We start from the raw sequence: 23,206 nt of genomic DNA, 5'->3' as shown, positions 1-23,206 counted from the left end.
AATAAATATAACAAGTAACCTGGGTACTATAATTAGCATAGTCCTTGATTTGCCACTTTGTTTACAACTGCACTACGTGTAATAAAGAAGCTTTACTAAAATGTAAATATATAGATCGGCTATTTTTATATTTAAACCTATTATATTTTCACTACCTCTGTAAGGATGTAAGGAAATGGCAAATAAACTTGAATCAATTCAGTGGCATTTTATTCAGTAAAATAGCCTACATTTAACTGAGGTTAAATGTATGTCTCAAACTTGTCACTCACCTCACGGTTCACTCCAAAGACTGGATAAACAAGCATTGTGTGAATCAGTTCGAATGAAACATTCAAAAAGAACCGACTCAGAAGAACGACTCGTTCGCGAATTAGACATCGTGAATTGAAAGCATGTATGTGCCACGGAGAAAATTATTAAAATATTCACCAATAAGCGCACCATGTTATGCAGATAAATAGTAAGAATAATAGGATACATGTAAAGTGCACTTAATGCAAGTTGAGGTTTTTATATCTGACATTTGTCATTTGGATCTGCAAACATCGCCCTCAAGTGTTAGAAAAACGAATCACAGTACAAGCTTGGAAGCCTTAATTAGTCAAGTAAATGTATTATCTGGTTTTGATGTTGACCCATAAGAAAGTCATAATGTTATTTTTGGCAGGGTAGTAAATACAAAACTCACATACAGGTTTAAAAACAGCTTTTTTTATTGTCAATTGGTTCTGCTATTTACACTATACAAGCTATATATGCATCACAAAAGCGGTTTATATACAATATATACGAATGAACTAAACAATCTATCGTAGGAAGCCAACTGTATCGATTAAATAAGTGTAGTATGCTTTGAAAAACAAACTGTGGTTTGTGTTTTCCAGATGATCTGTACCAGATTAAATAGAACAAATATTTGCAATATTTGTTTGAAGAAATTGTATATAAACTGGAGAGCACTGAGACAAAATAACATTTACAGAATTTCAGTCATTATAATTTTTGCATTACATACCGTATGAATCACAATATTCACCCTTGAATTTATCTTAAATCTAATGCTACTTTGGTTGAAGCAAATATAATATGCCAAGCAAAGCTATAACTTAACTAAAAGAGTATTTCAAATAGAGTTAAGTATAATAATAAAATTACAAATCTTATTATTAATAAAATATAACAATAAAATTCATTCACCAGGATAAAAAAGTATTTAACCAGCACCTATATGGTGATCAGTGGCAAAATAAAAAAGTAGGTAGTATCTAAAAGGTATTTAAGGTAGCTGGTTGTAATCGGAGGCACTTTTTCTTTAGGCTATTAAGATTTATAAAACTTTAAAAAGTACGTACAAAAAAGAATAAAATGATCAGATTAAGGAAAATAAAGCAAGAGTTGCATAACAAACATCATTGCCATGTTAGTTACAACTGGGGACCACTAGAATTGTACTTCAATCTCCAGCATAAAGTTCAGTTTGTTTTTTGTTGACAGTGCAAACTGAACCACCATGTCAGCGTCAATTGCTTGTCAATTCATATGAAGTCTGTTTCTCATCTAATTATTTCTGTCATTAATGTGGTGATATTAAAGACACACATCTGTTGCAGAATATCTCATGTTTGCTCATGGTTTACCAATATCTGCCATACCAACAAAGCTAGTCATCAGTCGGCACATCATATTAGCACAACTTACTGTACACCAGAGCTAGTCTGCACAGCACAGTGTTTTGGCAGAATCTGAACACATTACAGTTTTGAAAGCTTCGCATGAACCACAGAGTAAGAGCGAGAGATATCAAACACAGAATAATCATACGGTTTCCTTCAAACTAACAAAAATGCGGTTTCTACATTTCAGCTGGTTCATCATCTACTGCTAATACCGAAAGCAGGGTCCATAAATACTCGGATTACAAGAAAATGAACTGTAAAACAAGTTAAACAGAGATGTGAAAAAATAAAACATTTACAAACCTTTTCATGTGAGATATTTCTACCAAAGCAGCTTCCAAACTAAATCACTTAAACTTCACTGCAGTGAAATACTTAATATGATCGTTTGGATTCTAATACAGGGGAGATTACGTCTGTTTCAAGTAAAATATAGTTTTGTGTATGTATATGAAGTCCTGCGTTAGCGTTTGCGTAAATGGCCTCAAGTGTGCCATTAAGATCTTAAACGCAATACACACAAAAACGATAAAGGACACGGTTATCGTACACGTCAACACTAGAACACACTAATACTCATCCAGTGAACTGCAAAATATATTCGATACATTTAAATAAATACATTTCTCACTGTTCAAATCTCCATGTGATCAAGACAAGCCTTGTATTCTACGGCTACTGTGCATACTTTAGGGAAACAGAAAATATACTTTATGATAGGTTGGGATTATGGAAATCCTTTGCTTTGGCACACTGAAACGTGCAGTATCTGAAATAGGTGGTTATGTGACTCGTTGATTGTCCAAAGCCCGCTGGGGAGTAAACCATCTACCGACCCATCTTTACTAAAACTAGCTGGCTTCAAAACTTCTACAATCTCCTTGTTCTATGGGCTAAGTAATACACAGATTACATGTGTAAAAATCTGATATATAGGTCACTATTGTACAATGCATTTGCTGTCACTTCTAGAAGGGTGCGATTATATTTCTACAGTACAGTCGTGTCAAGTATAAGGGATAAGGATTGATGAAACAGTGCGTGAGGGTCAATAAAAATGATGACAAGCAATTTGAGCCATAACAGCATATTTCATATTCCGAAGTGAGGATGTACTAAACCTTGAATAAATAATTGAAATGGTCAACATGTTTGACCTTTACAGGTTTTAAAACATATATAACATCAGTCTGAATTTATCAAAAGTGTTTAAAAGTAAAGCCATTTTCCCCCATTGTCTGAAGGCTGTGGAAAATGGGATGTTGTTTTGGGTCCCCCACACCTTTCCCTTCCTAACAGTGGGACGGTGTATTCTCTGCATCATAACAGGCAGAAAAATACAGATAAAAAGAAATCAGATCATCTTCCAGTATGTTACGTCACTAACTATACGTACGCCACGCACTCTCATACATACAAAGCCATGTACAAACACACATTCATCAGAGTTTATCTCCTAGTGGCCACCCAGAGCACTGCTGCTGCCTGATGTCCAATCAATGATGATGAAGCTCAAGCTCATTATCATAAACAACACGCCAAGTCCAGCGAAACAGGCAGCCTGAGAAAAGGAGAAAAACATTCAGTCATTAACCAAATCAAATGCATTTAATAAACTGACCTTGTAAACTGATTTGAAATGAATCAGTTGAACAAGTTAAGAAAGAGTATTTTAGAAATATTCCAAAAACGTATTACAACATCTGTATTATCTCCTATTTCCAGAAGGAGATAGATAAATGCTATGTAATGTGACATAGAGCCGAAGAAAACAACTCAACTGGGCCGTATCAGGAGCTGTGTTTTCATCCACCTATTTGTATGGAATTTTTTGGGATATCGCATAAAAACACACTGGATGGAAATGGCAAGATGCGCATAAATTCTAAAAATGCACTTAAAAAAAAACGCATGTGCTCAATTGCGGCTGATTATGGAATAAGTTCATGCTCTATGATGGAAACACATTTACCGAATAAATCCCTTGATGTGTAACAACAAAAAACGCACATGATTTTGCCTCAACAGAGGATGTGATTGGATGACTGGACTAACCAACGGCCAATCTCATCGCACAGCACCTCAAATGTTGGTAATGCCTGAGCCAAAGTCTGTCATCACAATGATTTGGTATAATGACCTCCCAGAAGTATCTCACACAATTGCGTCCACAAACACCAGGCATCTGAATGCAAAATAACATGACAGCGTTTGTTGCGTTTCATCTGCGCGATCTAAGGCACAAATAATTTTGGCTTCTCCGATTGCAGCAACTTCCATTATTGTTATTTCCCATGAAGTGATGATTTTGTTCTCTTGAACGCATGGGATGGAAACGGTGCTTATTCGCAAATGTTGTAGGCAATATTCCAATTTCGCACACAAGTTAAATTCGCAGCTTTGGATGGAAAGCTTCGCAGCTTTGGAAAGCTTCGCAGCTTTTTGGATGGATAGCTATGGTCTAACTGGTATAAAGTGGCATAAACCTTGGATAAGTGTAATGCAAACACCTGGCGATGCATTAACAGTTTTCGAAATGTTTTCCCCTCACCTGCTGGGTAGCCAATAATCATACAAGCATAACTTACAAAGATTTTTTGGGTAGAACGCATTGGCTCCTTATCCTTCGGAACAATACGGATGTAGAAGACAGCAGGAAAGATGAAGATAAGGCATGGAGCGGATGTTGCACCTGGAGAAGGAAGAAGAGGGAATATGTAGATTAGCTAATCAGCTGAATCCAATTAAATCTGACACTGATGACAATTAAACATGATGACAATTACAATTCCAGCGACGTTCTCTTTGCTGATGAAAATGAGAATACAAAAGTTAAATAAGTACTCTATGTTGGACAAACATCATTTGAGTCATTTTATGAGCATCACAGGAAGACTCGCTAGTTAATATCAAAGAATATCTGAAAGGAAAAATCATTAAAATTACTCACATTTACCTTATAGTGTAACATTTTCAAAGGACGTAAAAAATTATTAGACAATAATAAAAGATCATGCCTAAACAATGTTTTTTCAAGTATTTTAGATTATTTTGCATCATCAAACATTTTTAGACTTTTAAAAATGCCACATGAATTTTAGTTTAAAAACCTGGACAAAAAAGAGTTTCATATCATTGATCTGTTTTGTTTTCCTCTTCATTATGATTAAATGGAACCTTGACGCTCGCCTTCTTTCCAGTAATATGAGATAAACACAAAAAAATATTGATTTAACAGCAAAACATTATCTGTTCAACAAGCAACGGAGACATTTGAAGCTGTACTCAAGGCCAGAGACAGCGGCCCGCCAGTGTCAGTGTCCCTTAATCATAATGAGAAAGCAAGACAAACAAGTGAGTCTCTGCTTTGGCATTTCAGACACATGTTTGTGTTCCCTCTATTTCCAGGTTCTCAGAGAGCACTTTTGACCGGTCTGGATTTTGGGCTCTTGAGCCAGCGAGGATTGAAGGACTCACCAATGATCCCAAAGATGCCCAGGATGTTTGGGGCAAAGATGACCAGCATGTTGATGAGAGTCAGGAGAATGACGGCTATGGCGACGTGTCGGATCCAGTTGAAGGTCTTATTAGGAAACACCATCTCTTGAATGGCTCTCCGTACCTTTTGAGAAGAAGTAGCAGATCATTTTTATTTCATTTTTAATGACTGAAATGACTTTAAGCAACATTTGATCACCTGTACACCTCAATTCTGTACAGCAAGCTGAATCTCTCTACTCTTTCCAATATGCCTCTTTAGAGTGGGCAGCATGAGTCATTTTATATAACAATAACGGTATATGTCACAATATAGTTGTTTTTGCTGTATTATTCAACCCAAAATGGTCCACATATTATGTCAGTGGTTCTCAATGATTTTGACTACCTTTATTTACAGAAACTAGGTGTGGCAATATATTAAAATAAATCTAATAATTATATATAATTCAAATTCAATTAATTGAATTCCATAATTCCAGTAGTTTCGAGCCATTTGTGATTACAGGTGATTTGAAAGATTACAAGAGTTTTTTTCACAAATAGTGGTTTCTCAGCAATTTTTACCTGATCAAATATTTTAGAGCTTGACATAACTGGAATAACTAGTCATTTCCATTACTTTTCAAGATTGAATTAATTTGCATGACTTTTCAAAATTCTTAAATAAAAATTAATTAAGTTAAATTATGAAATATGATGTCTGTTTATATCTTGATTTTTAGCTGCTTTCTCTTAAAATTTATTTTGTCTCATTTTAAATAATTTTAAAGCCTTTTACAGCAGCCATGGAAGTGTGCTGATGCCCCCTAGTCGGCCCTGACCCCTGGCCCCTTGTATTACATTTTATGCATTTGGCAGAAGCTTTTATCCAGAGCAATAGACATTTACATTTTATCAGTACTTGCTTTCCCTGGGAATTGAACCCATGACCTTGGCGTTGCTAGCGCCATGCTCTACTGTTTGAGCTACAAGAATCCATAACCTTGTAGTATTGATTTTGATAATCAAGTGAATGAAATGCACTGAAATGAATGAAGTTCATGGTTGTATGGGTATTAGTGGCACATCGCAAAGGGTCAAAATTAACTTTGCTCTTGTTATAATCAAAGAAGTGCCCATCTGCATTACAGTTTATATAGCAGGCTAGGGTTTTTGCTTTTCACACTTTGGATATATTGTGGTAAAAACAGTATAGCACAATCTCTATATAAGATATGAACATGTGAGACTCACTGGGAACAGAACGATGGGCACGGTCAGGGTGACGGCGGTGAGCACAGCCAAACGCACACAGAGGATGAGAGTGTCGTAGGGGTCGATCCTGCTGTAGGTGTGCAGAAGCTCGGGCTCAACGTTAGCTGCGGAAAAATAAAGGAATTTGTCAACTAAGTTTGCAGGTTTTACATGCTGAGTGGTACATTCTGATTCGAATATTTCAGAGCAATCTCATCTGAATGTTCAAACATTGAGATAATAATCATGTTTATTTTACACAGCACCTTAAAAACAAGCTTCCAAGGCTCTTATACAAAAACAGGGAAAACGATTAAAGAAAGTGGGCATAATCATATGATAAAATCTGGTAAAATATATTATAAAAAAAGTGAAATCTGCAAACAAACAGGATATGTTCTTGCATTCAAAACCAGCAATATGGAGCAAACTGATTTTTGATACCATTTATTTTTTTTGTCGTTTTAGGGTCTGACTCATTAGGGAACTATGCAAATCCGATAATGATCTATGTGTTGCACTGCCTAACAAAAACCTGACTGTTTTTAATTTAACATGCAAAACAATATGCATTCATAAAATTCAGTGCAAACATGGACCAAATACAAGAACTGCCAGGTAAGCAAAGCACAAGTAATGGACAAATGTAAAAGTGTTAAACTTACTGTAAAATGTTAGGTACCCAAAGAGAGCAGCTAGGAAGTACATAGTGTACATGATCAGGATGGAAATGTTGGAAACGTGCTGCATCTTCTTCTGAGTTGGGCTGCAGGGAGAAAAGTATGAGATTCATTTTCAATCTATTTGCACAAAACACAGAATACAGTAACAAGTGCTGCTTTAATGCAGTCGACTTACTTGCGAAGCTCAGTGTAGATGGGTAGGACCTCAGGGTGGCAGACGAAAGCAAAGGCCAGAATGGGGATGGTGTATGCAGTCTGTTGAACAGTGTTGTTTTAGTGCATTCTGAAACACCTTTGTTATGTTCCACCCATTCCTCATGAAAATGAATAGAAATGCCCCCAAAATTCAAGATATGGGGTGAAAAATGATATGGGGTGAAAAATGAAAAATATTTGTAACAGGATGTAGTTAAGCAATACGACACAAGCAAGAATATTTCCATGATTGCAAATGTGATATTGATATTTTACTACAGTTCAATAGACAAGAAGTGAATATTAGTTGAAGGACATTTTACACTGACAATATAGCTTTTTTGCTCTATTTCGCAAAAAAAATTGTTCCAAACAAATCCACAGTAGAGCAATTGCAAGTCTACAGAGACACACTGTCACGTTTCATTACCGAATTAATGTGTTTTTTGAACAAATTGGTCTAATGAATGATTCAATGACTCACTCATAAACACAGTCTCTGTGTCTGAAATCGAATACTTCCCAACTATTTAGAATGTTAAAAACAGTACACCAAAAGAGTAGTTTGTCCGAAAACATAGTATTCAAAAAACAGAAGGTAAAAAGTCCCTGGACGACCTACTACTTCCACAGAGATTCTGAAGTGTGTATTCTATGGAGGCCGCGGGAGAGGATTTATGAACGCAACTGGTACCTGTAGGTCACGTGCCCGCAACAACATGGCAGATGTAGTATGTCTGGATTTCATTCATACTGCCCATATTCATACTATATAGAACATACTTTTTTAACAGCCGCGAAGTAAATTCAAATTCAGTATGCGATTTCGGACAAAGTATGGAAGAAAATTACTATTACTAAACTATTTTGGAAACAAAAAAGCCTGTTGAGTTGCACTAATTGAAAAAAATATGCATTGCATTAACCGTGCGTGCATTTTAATGCATTGTATTTTAAGGGCTTGCATTTTTATGGGCTGAAATGATATGACGCAAAATCAGAAGCCAATGATTTTCTGCCACCTGCTGGTTTTCTTTAAAAACGGGCCTCTGAATCGCAAAGGCCGTCTCAGTCTGTCAATTATTCAATTATGAGCCTGAATGTAAAGGCACAAACAAAAATTTGCTTTTCTTTCCGTGTGACATTGAACTATACAATACCTGTGAGTTCACAGTGAACATCTGCGGGCTGCAGTGGGAGTCATCCTCCATCACATGTCCGTTATGGTAGCTGTGGGCGTGGTTAACGGTTACGTTTGAATGTGCGTGAGCCAGCGTGCTATTGGCTGAGAACTCCTCGAACGGGCACAGGATCTGGAACTTCTTATAGATTACCTAAAAATAAAGAAAGGGACAGAGGATGAAGTTGTCACATGTTCTCTGATTTGTTTGGACTTTTAAAGTCTGTTTCCTCTGTTAGTTTTGTAGTTCTTTTTATGATTGGTCCCTCGAGATGGTCTTCCCAAGTGTGTCTTGTTATCCAATTTACCCCTGTGTGCATTTTAGCCCTTGAGTTTCTAGTGTTCATTCTCTGGTCTGTATTGTCAGTTCAGGTTTTTTGTGTTCTTTTATTGTAAGCATTATTATTCTTAAAGTTTATCTGCCATTAGATCCTGCTCTCCTTCTCTGAGGTTATAGAAGTGAAAATGGAAAATACACATGGGCATTTTGGCTATTTTGTGTAGGCAAGTACTCAACTTATAATTCATCCGAGAACCTGAGTATGACCAGTGTGTATTACTCTATTTGCGTCAAATCAAACAGACTACAAAAATGACAATAAAATAAAATTAAAAAAAGGAGTTTCGATATTGTGATCAATGTTTTGAAGTTGAAAAAAGCCATGCAATTATTGTGTTACATGATTGACAGTTGTGTCATTTCTTAATACTCAGGCCCATCACTAACAGCTATATGTCTTTGTTGGCAAAAATTTCCAAACACATATAGACAAATAAAGCCACAATGGGTTGAAAATAATGATCCCTAACCGTAGGTCAAATAATAAAAACAGAAAACATTAATATTCAGACACCCCTTGACAAACATTATACTTGTGAAAAATTACAGAACACATTTATCCCGAGAGAATGTAACCAATTCCAACCAATTAAAAGCCTCAGTCATCTTCTTCTAAAGTCAGTCTGAGTCAGTATTTCATTAATCACCATTGCTTTGTACATATGATATAATATTCCTTCCTCTAAAATACCTCTGGGAAAAGTGTGTGGGCGAACTGTTATGTGAATCTGTGAATCAACACGCTCTGAAATATGTTTGTAAGTATAAGATACAGGAGCAGGATGGTAGTGAGATTTTGTATAACTCTTTTTATATTTTTGTACCAAATAATTGATTTATGAATGTCACGATACCTTTTTTTCTTTGGAATAACATGCATTGATGAATAAGACAGGGTGAATTTTGTAATATCTGATGATGACGATGATAACAATGATAGCAAATACTTACTGCACTAAGGAAGAAGACCATGCAGCTTAGTGAAAACCCACTGGAATAACCAAGGTAACCTGAAAATATAAATATAGCGAAGCGCGTCAATATGCCGTCACAGTGCTATTGTTTATCGACATGCTGCTTTACATGCATTCAAGCCTGCAACTATAAATGCATGTGCTAAGAAAAGCGCAGTGAGTTATCGCTCATCTCAGAAGCAAATCTCTGCTGACAGAGCTTACCAGACAGAAATACTAACACGGTCAACTTGATTCAATTACTAAAACAACTGTGCACGGTTAAAACACTTTTGCTCTCAGAAAAACCCATTTGCCGTTACTTTGATTATTTATTGGTGTAACTTATTGCTTCATATGAGAACAGAATGTGCTTTTAAAGTGCTTGAACCTGTGCTCTGTAATATGAACAGTCCGTTCAACTGGGTCAAAGGTACACGCGGTCGGCTGATGAAACCCACTTTCATGAGGTGAAGAGAGAGATGAAATAGATTGAAGTAGAAATGATGGACTCACCCAGCTGTTTCATTAGAGCCAAAGGCAGGATGACAGAGAATGACACGAGCACCACCAAGTAGTTGCCATTGAGATACCAATCCCTACAGAAACAGAGACAGAGAGTTCAAAAAACGTCCAATTCTAATGCAACAACTTCATTTTCAGTCAAATCAATTCAGGTTATTTTATGTGGTGAGGCCAAATTCCTGTAAAACAGGAAGATTTGTCATAATACTGTAAATACTTTTGTCACCTTTATTGGTGTTTGTAACCCCCGGTTTCGCAGACAAGGCTTAAGATAGTACCAGAATAAAATGCATGTTTGAGCTGTTTTAACTGAAAGCAACTTGCACTACATATCTTAAAATATGTCAATACCATTGTTTGGTCTCATTACTTTTGTCTCTGCAGTATAAGGCACGTTTATAAAAGCTACTTAAACCCTGTCTGTGAGACCAGGCCTAAATTTTCTCCAGAAGTGTAACAGTGCATCACTGATTTCACTGTTACATGAAAGATAACAGTGAAACTGTGACTCTTTGTCTGGTCATAACTTGCAATCATCACTCTATGTGGCAATTTTAAAATACAGAAACAATATCCTCTTTTATTAATAATTGAAATGTGCATTTATTTGCTCATTATAAAAGTTACAATAAGAAAAATGGGATCTGATACTTTGAAAAGTTTTTGAAAGAAATAATTTTATTAAGCAGAAATGCGTTACATTGATCAAAAGTGACAGTAAAGATGTTATGATGTTATAAGGGATTTCTATTTTAAATAAATGCTGTTTTTTAAACTTTCTATTAAATAATAAATGCATAACGTTTTTCACAAAAATGTTGAACAGTACAACTGTTAAACCCAAAACCAAATGTTTCTTTAGCAGCAAATCAGCATATTAGAATGATTTCTGAAGGATCATGTGACACTGGATCAATAATGCTGAAAATTCAGCTTTGGTCACAGGAATAAATTACATTTTAACATATATTTAATCGTAAATCAGTTATTTTAAATGATAATAATATTTCTGTATTTTTTGGTTAAATAAATGCACCTTTGGTGAGCATGAAAGACTCTTTTTAAAAACATGGGAAAAAAATTGTCCAAACTGTCAACACCAAAAAAATTAAAAAAAATAAAATAAAATAAAATGAGTGCACCTTTAAGGGATGTGATATGTTTTCAATGCTATTTGTTGCTGGTGAAATGAGAGATTATTATGCTCTCTGGTTTAGTGGGAGCTGTAAATAAAGCATGCACAAGTAACTAAACAAACCAGCAATAGTACAAAATGCAACTACATTTATTCTTAACTTTCTGTGCCTATTTAAAGCAAGTCCTTCCTCTGGTCTCCTTTTCTGCTGCTCTGCCTGTCTGACAAACCAACTTGAGCAACTTCACTTGTGCGGCTGTAGGAAATATCTACACTATTCCAGAATCGACCTGTCTAACTCCATCCGATTTCAGACCGAGTCTGCAATTCGTGTGATTTATGAGAAGATATGTTGTGTTTGCTGAAGCCGCTAGCGACACAGACCATCTAAATAGTTGAAAGCTGACTGGAACATGGCACAGTTCCCGCTCCTGGACTCAAGTAACCGCCACACTGTGAACACGAGGACACACACACGGAGTCACAAGGTGTTGCGCAGTATGTAAAGTCCAGGCCTTGTTTGAGACTGCTCTATTTCCAGACTGTTTCCTAGTATTCAAACACTGTGTGTAGACAACTATACGTGGGAATGAAACATTATAAACACATTATATAAGTCAAGATGTGCTATAGTTAGGGGCATAAAGATTCCTCTGCAGTAGAAGTGGCTGCTTTTCGGAATGTGCAGATGTAAAACGAATTAATTTACATGTCGGCTTTGCATAGCAACATGCAAGAACCAAAATATCAATATATATCAACACAGATTTGCAGTACAGAAGTGTACTTTCCAACATACTGGTAAAGGAAATGCATATCCACACAATTTTAATATAAATTTATATATATATAGTCATGCATTTACATAAAATATTATATTGTGTGTGTGTGTGTGTGTGTGTGTGTGTGTGTGTGTGTGTGTGTGTGTGTGTGTGTGTGTGTGTGTGTGTGTGTGTGTGTGTGTGTGTGTGTGTGTGTGTGTGTGTGTGTGTGTGTGTGTGTGTGTGTGTGTGTGTGCGCACATATAGTAGTGTCACTTCATGCTGCACCTGGTCCTGAAATTATACAAAAGCTCTCAGTCAATGCATAATGTTAACAGTGAAGCACACGCCTCCATCTTTGCTGAGTTTCTAACACTGCTGATGTGTTCAGTATACAGAACTGAAAAGCCTCAGGAACCAAAGCCTGTGTGAGATTTACACTGGTCATATAAATAAATCACCTTGCCCATCTACACTTTCACTCTGTTAATTGGATGCCTTCAAACAGTCATTTTGAAATACACATTAAATAAGACAGAAGATTTTGATGTTTAAACTTCTTGCTAATTAACCATTTTCAGGGGATTAGAAAATAAAATATGGCTTTGTTGTGCATAGAATTTAAACAACGACACTCACAGGGCCTAGTAATGAAGATGACAACTCTTCTTACTATAAACTCAAAATGCATTTTTGAGCTTCTTAGAAACACTATGATGTGTCTGTTTTCAACACAATAATTAAACTTGATAAAACAGATGCTAAACTAGGATTTAACCTGAGAACACAAGCAGCTGAATAAAGTTATAACCAAGCACTTGTTTTCAGATTCGAGAAACGAGTTGTTAAGCAGCACGTTAAGCAGTTGCCATTACAGTATGCTTGTTTAAAGAAGGTGTGGTGGGAAAGAGACAGCATTAGCCAATCAGCCTCTCTTCTCTTATTTAACTGACCAATCATAGTTAACAGCAGCCACCACACCTCCCCTTGATGACAGGTTGCGATTTCTCAGTGTTTGCCCTAGTGCAGGACTTTGACCTCAACGGACTGTGACATTGTCAGCTGATAATGGCAGTACACGTCAATACCAGTGGCTGGAGTAACAGAGTCAGTGAAGAACTATCAATTCATTCACATTTAACTGGTAAAATTGCAGGTTGAGGGAAGGTCGAGATTTTCTCATTTCATTTCAGCATTCTACAATGACACTCTGAAGTACTTACCCTGAACTGGTATCTGTTCTCAAAAACGCCTGCAGGACCAGTGGGAACTCTGACTTGACGATGTATAAGTAACTGGACATGGCTATAGGAAATATAAAAAAAATTGTAAATTAGAAGAAACACAATCAAAAGAAACTTACCTTCATCAAGATTTTATGCTCATTTTGCTTGTTGCACCCTGCTGGAACAGGGTTTGAACTCTTTTTTGAACTATTAAATCTTGCTTTTTAACTTTTGAAAAAAAGTTAACTTTGCAATATATATAACTTATCTTGCTATCGTTATCTATTTATATTACTTTTATATCCATTACTAATTTTGTGTGTATTTTATGCATAATATTAATCTGAGTCAGTGTAATTAATGTGATTGTTATGTAATTCTTAGGGGAAAATATACTTTTAATCTAGAATTAATTCTACTATTAATCTAAATTTGAAAAAAAAAAAAAATATATATATATATATATATATATATATATATATATATATATATATATATATATATATATGTATATATATTTAAAATTCAATTTAGGACTTCTTACGCAAATTAAATATGAAAAGTCACAGTTAAGTCCAAAGAAACCTGAAGAATAGGCAGCATTAATAATTTTTTTGGGATTAAATAACACGGAAACACAGCGTTAAATATCAGCATAAAGCAAGTTTGTCATTTTGCAAAAGTACATGGGTGGAAATTAACTGGCAAAACCAGACAGGAAAATATAGAGATGAATAAAGGATTAAAAAAAAATCTATCAAATCTATAAAAATTATAATGGGCAAGTATGAATGTCTCATTAACATCAGGTTTTCTTTACCTCCAATGTTTTGAAGAGTGATGGCAATTCCGGCCGCCATCTTCCCTGTCATTCCGAAGGCCCTGAATCCCAGCTGTTCGTATGATCTGATTCCTGGAAATGGAAGTCAGTAAAACATGAAGAGAGGGAAAAATCTCACCAGCAGAGCCAAGTTTCCACAAAACCCTATCTCATGTTATGATTATCTTTGCCTGCGTTGACCGCCGAGTTAACATGGAAACTCAGTAAGCCCTAAAATGGAAGCTGAATTGTGTTTTCAGAAAGGAAATTACATCACAACACAATGAAAATGCCAACAACTGCATTACAAGAAATGCAGATTGTTATTCCGTGACTGTGTTAACTTTTAGGCATCTGTCCACCAAATTACGAACTGACAATACAACAACCAGATCAAGAAAAATATACTTAGTTCTTCTTACCAACAATACCAGAAGACTTCAGCAGGAGGTGAATAGAATAGCAGGACAGACCAGCTACAGCCGTGAGGAGAAACCTGAAGACAAAATACAATCATCGCATCACTTCAAATCTGTGCAACATCTGCATTCTGCACATGCTAGACTTAATAGATGGCTTTTCTAGAAGTTTACCAAAGTAATCTTGCGAGAGGTAGTGAGAAAGTTCCTCTACTGGAGATTAATGTGCTACTTTCTACCTACCAAACTTACATTTAGCTGACCTTTAATCTGAAATGACCTTCAGTACACACATTACAGGGACAATCCCTGTGGAGCAGCATGTGATTAGGAGTCCAGCACAGATACTAGGATTAAAAACTATTAAAACCACTCAAATATAATATAAAGTCTATAGCTGGAGTTCTAGGTGCATTGCATACATTCTTTCTAAAGTGCACAGTAGTTTATACTTTTTTCAGATGCATTAATGTTGTTGAGTAAGAATTACTGCTGAATGAATCTTGGTAAAGCGCCAGTATTTGTGTTGGAACCAAAAACGTAAGTCTGGTAAACTGTTCCATGAGACCCCATGATCAAACACTACTAACCAATTTTACTGATTCATCCAGCTCTTTTCTTTTAGCTTATGTCATGGAAAGCCAACTTTCAGAAAGACATAACTGATAGAAGCTTTAGCTACACAATAGTGGAATTCTCTTGCAAAGCGATTATAGTACTTTCAGGATACTTTCACAATGCTTCACCGCAGGAGGCAGACTGTCCTTGAATTACTGCAAGTCCATTTGGATGACAAGTACCTGATAAATGGCAAGTAATTAACAATGGCCAAGGGATGAGCTCTGGAACGACTGTATTCAAACGAGATGGATGTTCTCATGGACTTGTGACAACAGCTGCCTAACAATTCAGCATGCATTGACCAGAGGAAGTAATCTCAGTACCTGTGCTCTGCAATCGACACATCTACAATAGAATTATGTGAATTTGCATCGACCATTTCTGTTGTGATGCATTTATTTCCCATTCATAAGGTTAATTTATTGTTATATGTCTGGAAATAAGACTATCTTTGGAGGAAGCAGTCTTGGCCTGTCAGGTCATTTGATCAGTAGTATTAAATTCCCTGTAACCTGACTGGAGCAGAGGACGCCTCAGACGTCTGCCGCTCTCCTCCCCCAGTCAAACCAAGACAGGCTGTGAGAGGAAACCAAATATAACAACTATATTTGGATGGGGGCAGGGGGATCCTAAAAAGAAGGATGTGTCTGGAGAACAGAGGAGGCGTGGCCAGCCCAGGTCATGGCCTTTCTGGGGCCGTGGATAGGCGAAAGGGGTGGAGCTAATGAGTGGAAAATTTTAAGAAGGTGGGACATACACATTAAAAGGGTGGTCGCACAAATGCTTGTGTTAGCTTTCCTCCTCTACTCTTTGGAAAAATACTCTATTTAGTAACTACTGCTAGTCAACTTATAGCATTATTCAGTTGTGCTATAGCTATAGTAGGTATGGTAGAAGCCAGTATGTTTAGCATTAATTATAAAAAATATAATTATATCTAAACTTAATTTAACCATCTAAAATATTTGACTGGCTTGAGTTGAGTTGTTCATCATTTTCAATTTTAAGTACTTTAAAACTCTTGAAATAAGGACTGAGGTTTTTAAAAAAAAAAAAAGGCCAAACTGAGTTCTGCATGTGCTTTAACAGAATGCAATCAGTGTGTGGATCTTTTCCATAGAATATCCTGTCTGGTGCACCCATGTTCATGAACATTAACAGCCTCCAAACACTCAATTATTCAAGAGCACGTCAGGAAAAATAATAGATGTAAAACCTATACTTTAATTACCATGGCAATTAGACAGCCAATGGGATGCCAAATGCTTGACATTTAGATGACGTTAAAATGCATTGAGATTCATTGAGGGCTGGAAGTGACAGGTTCATTTGGATGACTATGAGATGATTTCGTGATGCTTCACATAAGAACAAACATAGAACAATGGATTACTTTTACAGCCAATTTGTCATCAAGAGAGTAATGAAGGTATTTCACTTACAAGAAAAGCAGTATGCCAGTATTGGCCATAGCGTAGGCCAATCCCAAAATCCCACTGCCCATAATGGCATTGCCCAAATTGAAGACTGACATGCCAAAAGAGGTCTTCCCCTCAAACTGAGAGAGGAAATAAGATTGATAAGCAACTAAAACAGACAAAAAAACCAGCAGTACTGCTACATAGACTAAAATCAACACACCGCTTAGTTTCTACGAGCTATTCGTGATATGCTATTGGTTACTTGGAAGTTCACGGCAAATGTTGCACATACTTACATCAGTAAAACGTGGCTTCTTGCCATCACCGTTGGGCAGGAACTCAATGTTCTCAGCGAGTGTGCTCTCAGGATCATCAAATCTGTTGGATGGAAGACAGTGGACATTTAATTGACAATGATCTTGATCATCAACTATCTTCCTCTTCGTCTAGTAACCTCATCTGTTTTCTGTTATTGACATACCTGCCGTGATGGGTACCATTTCTGAGGGTTGATAGAGAGTGTGAGAGGGTCCATCATCGAGCAGGAGTAAAAAAGAGGGTAAACATGCACTTAGACAAGCCCACAAGTCAACACACCATGCCAGAAGGTAAACGTGCATTGAGAAATATACAAATGTAAGCTACAAATAAAGTTTGCATTGACCTCAGTACAGAAGTACACAATAAACATGAAATAAGTCAGGTATGTTGCAAGTCTGTTCTGATTGAGAAAGCAGGGAAAGCAAAACCAGTTGAGAACCACAATTTAAAGTGGCCTGGTTCTCCATGCAGGTGGTACATGAGAAAGCACTTCCTGTCACATGCAATAAACTTATCTTACTGCCGCAAGACAATAAAAATACACATAAAGTCGTTTGTACATAAAGTCAAAGTCCCCATAAGGCAAGTCATTTCACTCGGCGACCATCTTTGAAACGCCTCTCGGGCAGCTATTTCAGTCATGGAAATGTGCAGCTCCTATCTCTTTGAATGGGGAAGCATCAAATTCTCCAAAGCTGTTTATCATATTTTAGGATTAAATTTCATATTTGAAATCACCAATGCAATCTGACAACAACTGTCTTATAAATGTTACTTCTAAACGCTCAAATCATGACAAAAACGGCATTTTTCAGGCTGGACCAGCACATGTGTCAGTTGCAACCGGAGCTTCTAACTGCAGCTGCAGTGAGGCAAAGGCTTTACCAATCAGCGATTGGCTCTTTTTTTAGAAGGCGGGACTTATTCCGCCATATTGCGCATTGCACTTTCTTCCATTCAAAGTAATACACCATCTTTGTATATCTAAAGTCTTTGATAAAACTGAACGATTGGAGTGATGCAGAAGTGCTTACTGTTCTTCCTCCATCATAGTCTTCATCGGAATGCACATTTCCTCTCCGAGGTCGTGACCTTTCCCATTGGGTAGGATACTCATATCTGATCTGGCAGGTTCCATGATGGAAGCAGTCGATATCCCACAGTTCTATGTGTGAGTTGTCCAAGTTGCTGAAAAGGATAAAGATTTGGACAACCATTAAAAATGCAATTATATGAATATTAACTTTATGCATAAAAATCTGTCTCATAAGGTCCAGGGTTGTTACTGTTAACTAAACAACTTATTAAAAATCGTTTTCACTAACTGAAATGAAAATAAAATGTAAATATTATTTGAGAAAGTTACATGAAAAATAGAAATGTTGCCTTGGAAATTAAATGAAATAAATCAGGTTAAGGTGAAGAACTAAAACTAAAACTTAAACAAATATGAAATAAAGCTAATAAAATCAAATCAAATAAATATAAAACTAAAAGCTAATGGAAAAAAATATCATTAATAAATACATTAATGCATTAGTATTAAAAAATACTATTATAGTATATAAATAATACTAAAATAATACTGCATATGTCCCAATCTGTTTATACTATACTATATACTAAAAGCGTAATGGGGCCAGATGGAAATACTGTGGTACACCATGATGATACTACATAATTCAAATAGTCATGTGCCAAGATATTAGCATTGTACTTCAAAGTACATAGGCATAAAAACATGGTATTGGTGTACATGTTAATGAAGTCTGATGGAAAATTGAATTTCTACTTATTATGATTCTTCTTCACAACATTATTGCATTGTGTAACACCTGTCAGTAATACACAAAATCACTCAAATCAGCCTGATCGATTACATCACTACCACTTGGCTGTTCAGTTAAAGCAGTGCGGCCACCTAAAGAAATCACCAGGATTATTCAGCGATTTAGTGACTGGCCTTTCACCAGTTTCCCTAGAGACCTAATTTCCATCTATGCATGCTATTAATTCGTCAGTTTTCAACAACAAAAATGAGACGCAGTGCACCAGGGTGTAATTTTAGACCGGCAGATGTTCTCTCTCTTCAGCGAACAGTGTCTTCACGTTCCCTGGAAAAATGGAGGCTCAATAACATTTACCACGTCACTGTTTATTTTATGTTCGAGCATTTCAGTCCACTGAATAGTAGGGACATTGAGACGCCCAGCTGTCACGATAAATTTAACACACACACTGTTCGCAATAACAACTGTCTGCGAGGGAAAGAAGAACTGTATGAGTGTGTTCATTTACAGTCTGATAATTGAGGAAAGTCTTGAGTCTAGTCCATTTCCAAATGAGACTGATGCAGACATGAGATTGGATTCCAGGACTATTAACATTAAAACTACTAGCAACATGTTGTGTCATGAGTGCCATGGTAACTTTCGAAATATTCTGTGCCTGACTAGAAATCTCACCATGTTGATATATGTGATCTTAAACATCAAAATAGTTCAACTGATATTGTTTAAATTATACTATCGTTTAAAAGTTTGGGGTCAATCGATTTTTTCAAAGAAATTAATACTTTTATTCTGCAAGGACACTTTAAATTGATTAAAAGTGACAGTAAAGACAGTAAAGAAAATAATAAGAATGATTTCTGAAGGATCAGGTGACACTGAATTCTGGAGTAATGATGCTGAAAATTCAGCTTTGCATTCCAGGAATAAATTACATTTTTAAAACAGAAATCAGTTATTTGAAATCGTAATAATATTTGACAATATTACTGTTTTTACTGCATTTATGATAAAAAAATGCAGCTTTGGTGAACATAAGAGACTTTTTTCAAAAGTAGACATAAGGTTTCCAATTACTTTAGCATTCCTAAATACCCAGACAAAGTAGGATAATGTACCTTCGGACAATTCATTATTGAAAACCACCCCCTCCAAATAAACCCCATCACCCTGCCAGGGTTCATCGTGCGATAATGACCAGCTGAATGTACATTATCCCTTACATTTTATCCTCACTGTATTGTTCAGTTAGCACTGTACTTACAGGAACAGGCTCAACATGATAACGTGACAAGCTTTTGATCAGGCATTGCAAACAGCAGCTCTTCTTTGGGGTCCAAATTCTAACAGGAGCTTGAATTTCGAGGTATGGAGGCTGCCTGCGATATAAATTTTTGTCAGCCTTAACACTGCTTAATGCAATATTTGACGCACAAAGATTGAGCTCAAGGTTATTAAATATGTCGGATCTGAACTTTTTGGTCAGTAGAGGGGCACATCAAGTGCATGTAAAAGCACATCATTATAATTAGTAATACACAGTAACAAAGTGGATAAAAGGTAATTATGGGGTTAATATCCAAAAACTAACTACTTTTTAAGGTTGAACAAAATACGATAACTCAGGTGTAAAGCGCAGTATTAAGACCTATCACGCTTTTGTCATTTTTTTCATCCCTCGCAGCTGTTTCACACAATGCACTGTCCTTGATGTACATTCAACAATGTGCTGCCTTATCAAAAGGGCTTTACATTCACAATAATACAGACGTTACACTGACCAGCACTTCAAACTAGAGTCAAGAAACAGGACAAGATTAACTATAGACAAAATCTACAAAAAAATTTTTTTAAACAGCTCATGCTAAACGAGTCAACAGTCGCCAATTACAAACTGACTTTATTATCCTTTATTCATTCTTAGTCAAATGCTTTTTCCCCACACAACAAGAGCAGATGTTATGGGTCTGGATCTCTGTTTACAAGGTATAAGTCTGCCCTGGCCAGTTTGTCACATGAAAAACTTGATGTCAGTAGTAGAGCGAACACAACCTCTGCTCTGATTGGCTGGCAGGCTCAGCTCCTGAAGTGGAAGGTCTGGCACTTTACATGCAAAACAGACCATGTTTAGATGTTCCCTTTTGAAAAGTAGAGCACATATGACTCATCTGGAATCATTTTGGGGTTGAACATGGTCCCAGCATCATGATATTTCCCAAAGGATTTTTCTTACATTTTTATAGAACAATGAATACAAATGTTGCTTACATTATTTTTCATATATATACAAACATACACACATATATATATATATATATATATATATATATATATATATATATATATATATATATATATATATATATATATATATATATATATAATACTTTTTAAATTTGACATTTTAAATTTATATAATTATATATATTATATAATTATATAATGTTATAAACTTTTTTATAAAAGAAATTGTTTTATAAATGTAAAATACAAACACACATATATATGCACACACATTTTAAATATTTTATATGATTTTTTTATCAAATTAAGTATTACATCAAATATTAAAATATATTAAATTATAAATAACACCACACACTTTTATTGACCAGCAAAATAAAAAATAATTATTTGCATCTTAAAATGGCATGTACATTTATCTTCTGAAAGCAAAGAGAGCTCTCACAAACCTATTGAAATTACTGAACACTTTTAAGAATCAAACGTGTGATTAAAAAAGTAATTTTGTAGGGTGTGTGTGTGAGTGTGTGTGTGTGTGTGTGTGTGTGTGTGTGTGTGTGTGTGTGTGTGTGTGTGTGTGTGTGTGTGTGTGTGTGTGTGTGTGTGTGTGTGTGTGTGTGTGTGTGTGTGTTGTGCAGGAGGCAGTTAACAGGCTTTAAACACTTAAAATGCTTAACAGGTTGTGCATGGTTGGGTAGCAAGTGTGGCTGTCAACATCTGCAGAAAGCTATTGAATGTGATTTGATTCGTGGTGATGATGAGTATAAGAAACTATTTGAACGTGGATACTGTCAATTAAACTCATGCTTTCTCAAGGGAGCTTTTAATGAGGCAGGTTGAACTGTTTCACAAACAGTGAATCACATCTAATCGACACCCTGAGATTAAATGCCTCCTGTCGTGAGCTTCAGATTAATAGATGAGGGTGTCTGTACTCTGTACCTTTAAATTGGTCCTAACTAAAGTAATACAACATTCAAAGATGAACATTTCACAATCACATAGCACAATAGTGTGGTTTTAAATTCACTACTACAAACCAGACTTTGCTTTTTTAAAACTATTTTATAAAGCAAGCTAAAGCAAATGGCTTCGGTGTAAGCCAAAGTGTATCGGTGTAGCACATCTACAATCATTCTTCTCTTTATGAGCGTGCCCGAGGTTCACCAAGTGTCGATTTGAGTGCCAAAAGGCCCCGTGCCCACCGTTTTACATGAATGCCCCAGAGGCTCAACACTGGGGTTCAAACAAAGTCCTGCTAGCCCTGATGTTAACCACACCAAGCACTTGGTAACTGTACACCATAAAAATAAATAATGTGGTGGTGCTACTATGATACTGTCGCCTCTGGCTTGCTTTTTAATATTCAAAAGTTTTACTGATTTGACTGCACTGACACTATTGAATGACAACTGAGCTGGACGATGACATCACTGTTTTTCTGCAGAACTGCTCATAGATGAAAATATTAACTAATTTAATAATAAATGATTTTTACAATGGAACTGAATCAACACTGAACTGACTTCCGCTGAACAACGACACTATTTTCTTATGTTTTCATCAATGAATCATTTTCCTGTTATCACTGTAACTGCTTTGATACAATCTGTATTGTATAAAGCGCTATAGAAATAAAGGTGACTTGACTTGACTTAATGATACCATGTTCATGCAATACGATATTAGCTCCAAGGTACTTCATAGAATACCACGCTTGTACCATGTTTTGGCACACTTTTGTCGGGATTGATTCAACCTCTTTGAGGTTAAAAGGACCTGCCCTGTGCAATGATTGCTTTTTACCAGACTGCCAACTGAGGTTTATTTTACCGATAAAGATCAGTGACGTACTTACTCTGTCTGTATTATGTTTGTTTGTTTCTATCCATCTATCAAGAACTCCACCTGTCTGGATTCTGGTACATAACACCCACTTTTCACAATCCAATCAATTCCTAATAAATATATCCAACCAAATCAATCTCATGAGAAAATGTACTACTTTAACTCAAGTCAACTTTTTTTAGAGCAAAAACCACAATGCGTATCAAAGTGCTGAAGTCATGAGAATAACAACAACAACAACAAAAACAAGGATAAATATATATTTTTTTTAAATTGTAAGGAGGCGATTCTGTATGAATTCATAAAATGTA

General features: G+C 36.0%; 1 protein-coding gene across 2 annotated transcripts in view; it reads right to left on the bottom strand.

Moving 5' to 3' along the window:
• Positions 1-694: 694 nt before the first annotated feature.
• slc38a3b (solute carrier family 38 member 3b) overlaps positions 695-23,206 on the bottom strand; it is a 25,181-nt gene continuing 2,669 nt past the window's right edge. The window contains exons 3-18 of one of the 2 annotated variants that reach the window (XM_077197838.1): positions 18,048-18,201; positions 17,174-17,194; positions 16,989-17,070; positions 16,714-16,829; positions 14,654-14,727; positions 14,232-14,324; positions 13,409-13,490; positions 10,281-10,363; positions 9,763-9,821; positions 8,452-8,625; positions 7,272-7,351; positions 7,079-7,179; positions 6,414-6,538; positions 5,157-5,301; positions 4,268-4,371; positions 695-3,240 (exon numbers count right to left, since the gene is read on the bottom strand). In XM_077197838.1, coding sequence (XP_077053953.1) covers positions 3,136-3,240; positions 4,268-4,371; positions 5,157-5,301; positions 6,414-6,538; positions 7,079-7,179; positions 7,272-7,351; positions 8,452-8,625; positions 9,763-9,821; positions 10,281-10,363; positions 13,409-13,490; positions 14,232-14,324; positions 14,654-14,727; positions 16,714-16,829; positions 16,989-17,070; positions 17,174-17,194; positions 18,048-18,151 — 1,548 coding nt within the window. In that variant the 5' untranslated portion in view covers positions 18,152-18,201 and the 3' untranslated portion in view covers positions 695-3,135. The remainder of the gene's footprint in view (positions 3,241-4,267; positions 4,372-5,156; positions 5,302-6,413; positions 6,539-7,078; positions 7,180-7,271; positions 7,352-8,451; positions 8,626-9,762; positions 9,822-10,280; positions 10,364-13,408; positions 13,491-14,231; positions 14,325-14,653; positions 14,728-16,713; positions 16,830-16,988; positions 17,071-17,173; positions 17,195-18,047; positions 18,202-23,206) is intronic. The other variant, XM_077197839.1, reaches the window with a different exon arrangement.

Source organism: Siphateles boraxobius, unplaced genomic scaffold (genome assembly GCF_051911475.1).
Source record: "Siphateles boraxobius isolate OS27281-9 unplaced genomic scaffold, OSU_SipBor_1 41, whole genome shotgun sequence".
Classification (NCBI taxonomy): domain Eukaryota; kingdom Metazoa; phylum Chordata; class Actinopteri; order Cypriniformes; family Leuciscidae; genus Siphateles; species Siphateles boraxobius.
Note: the sequence above shows the minus strand (reverse complement) of the source record. Positions and strands in the feature narration are given on the sequence as shown.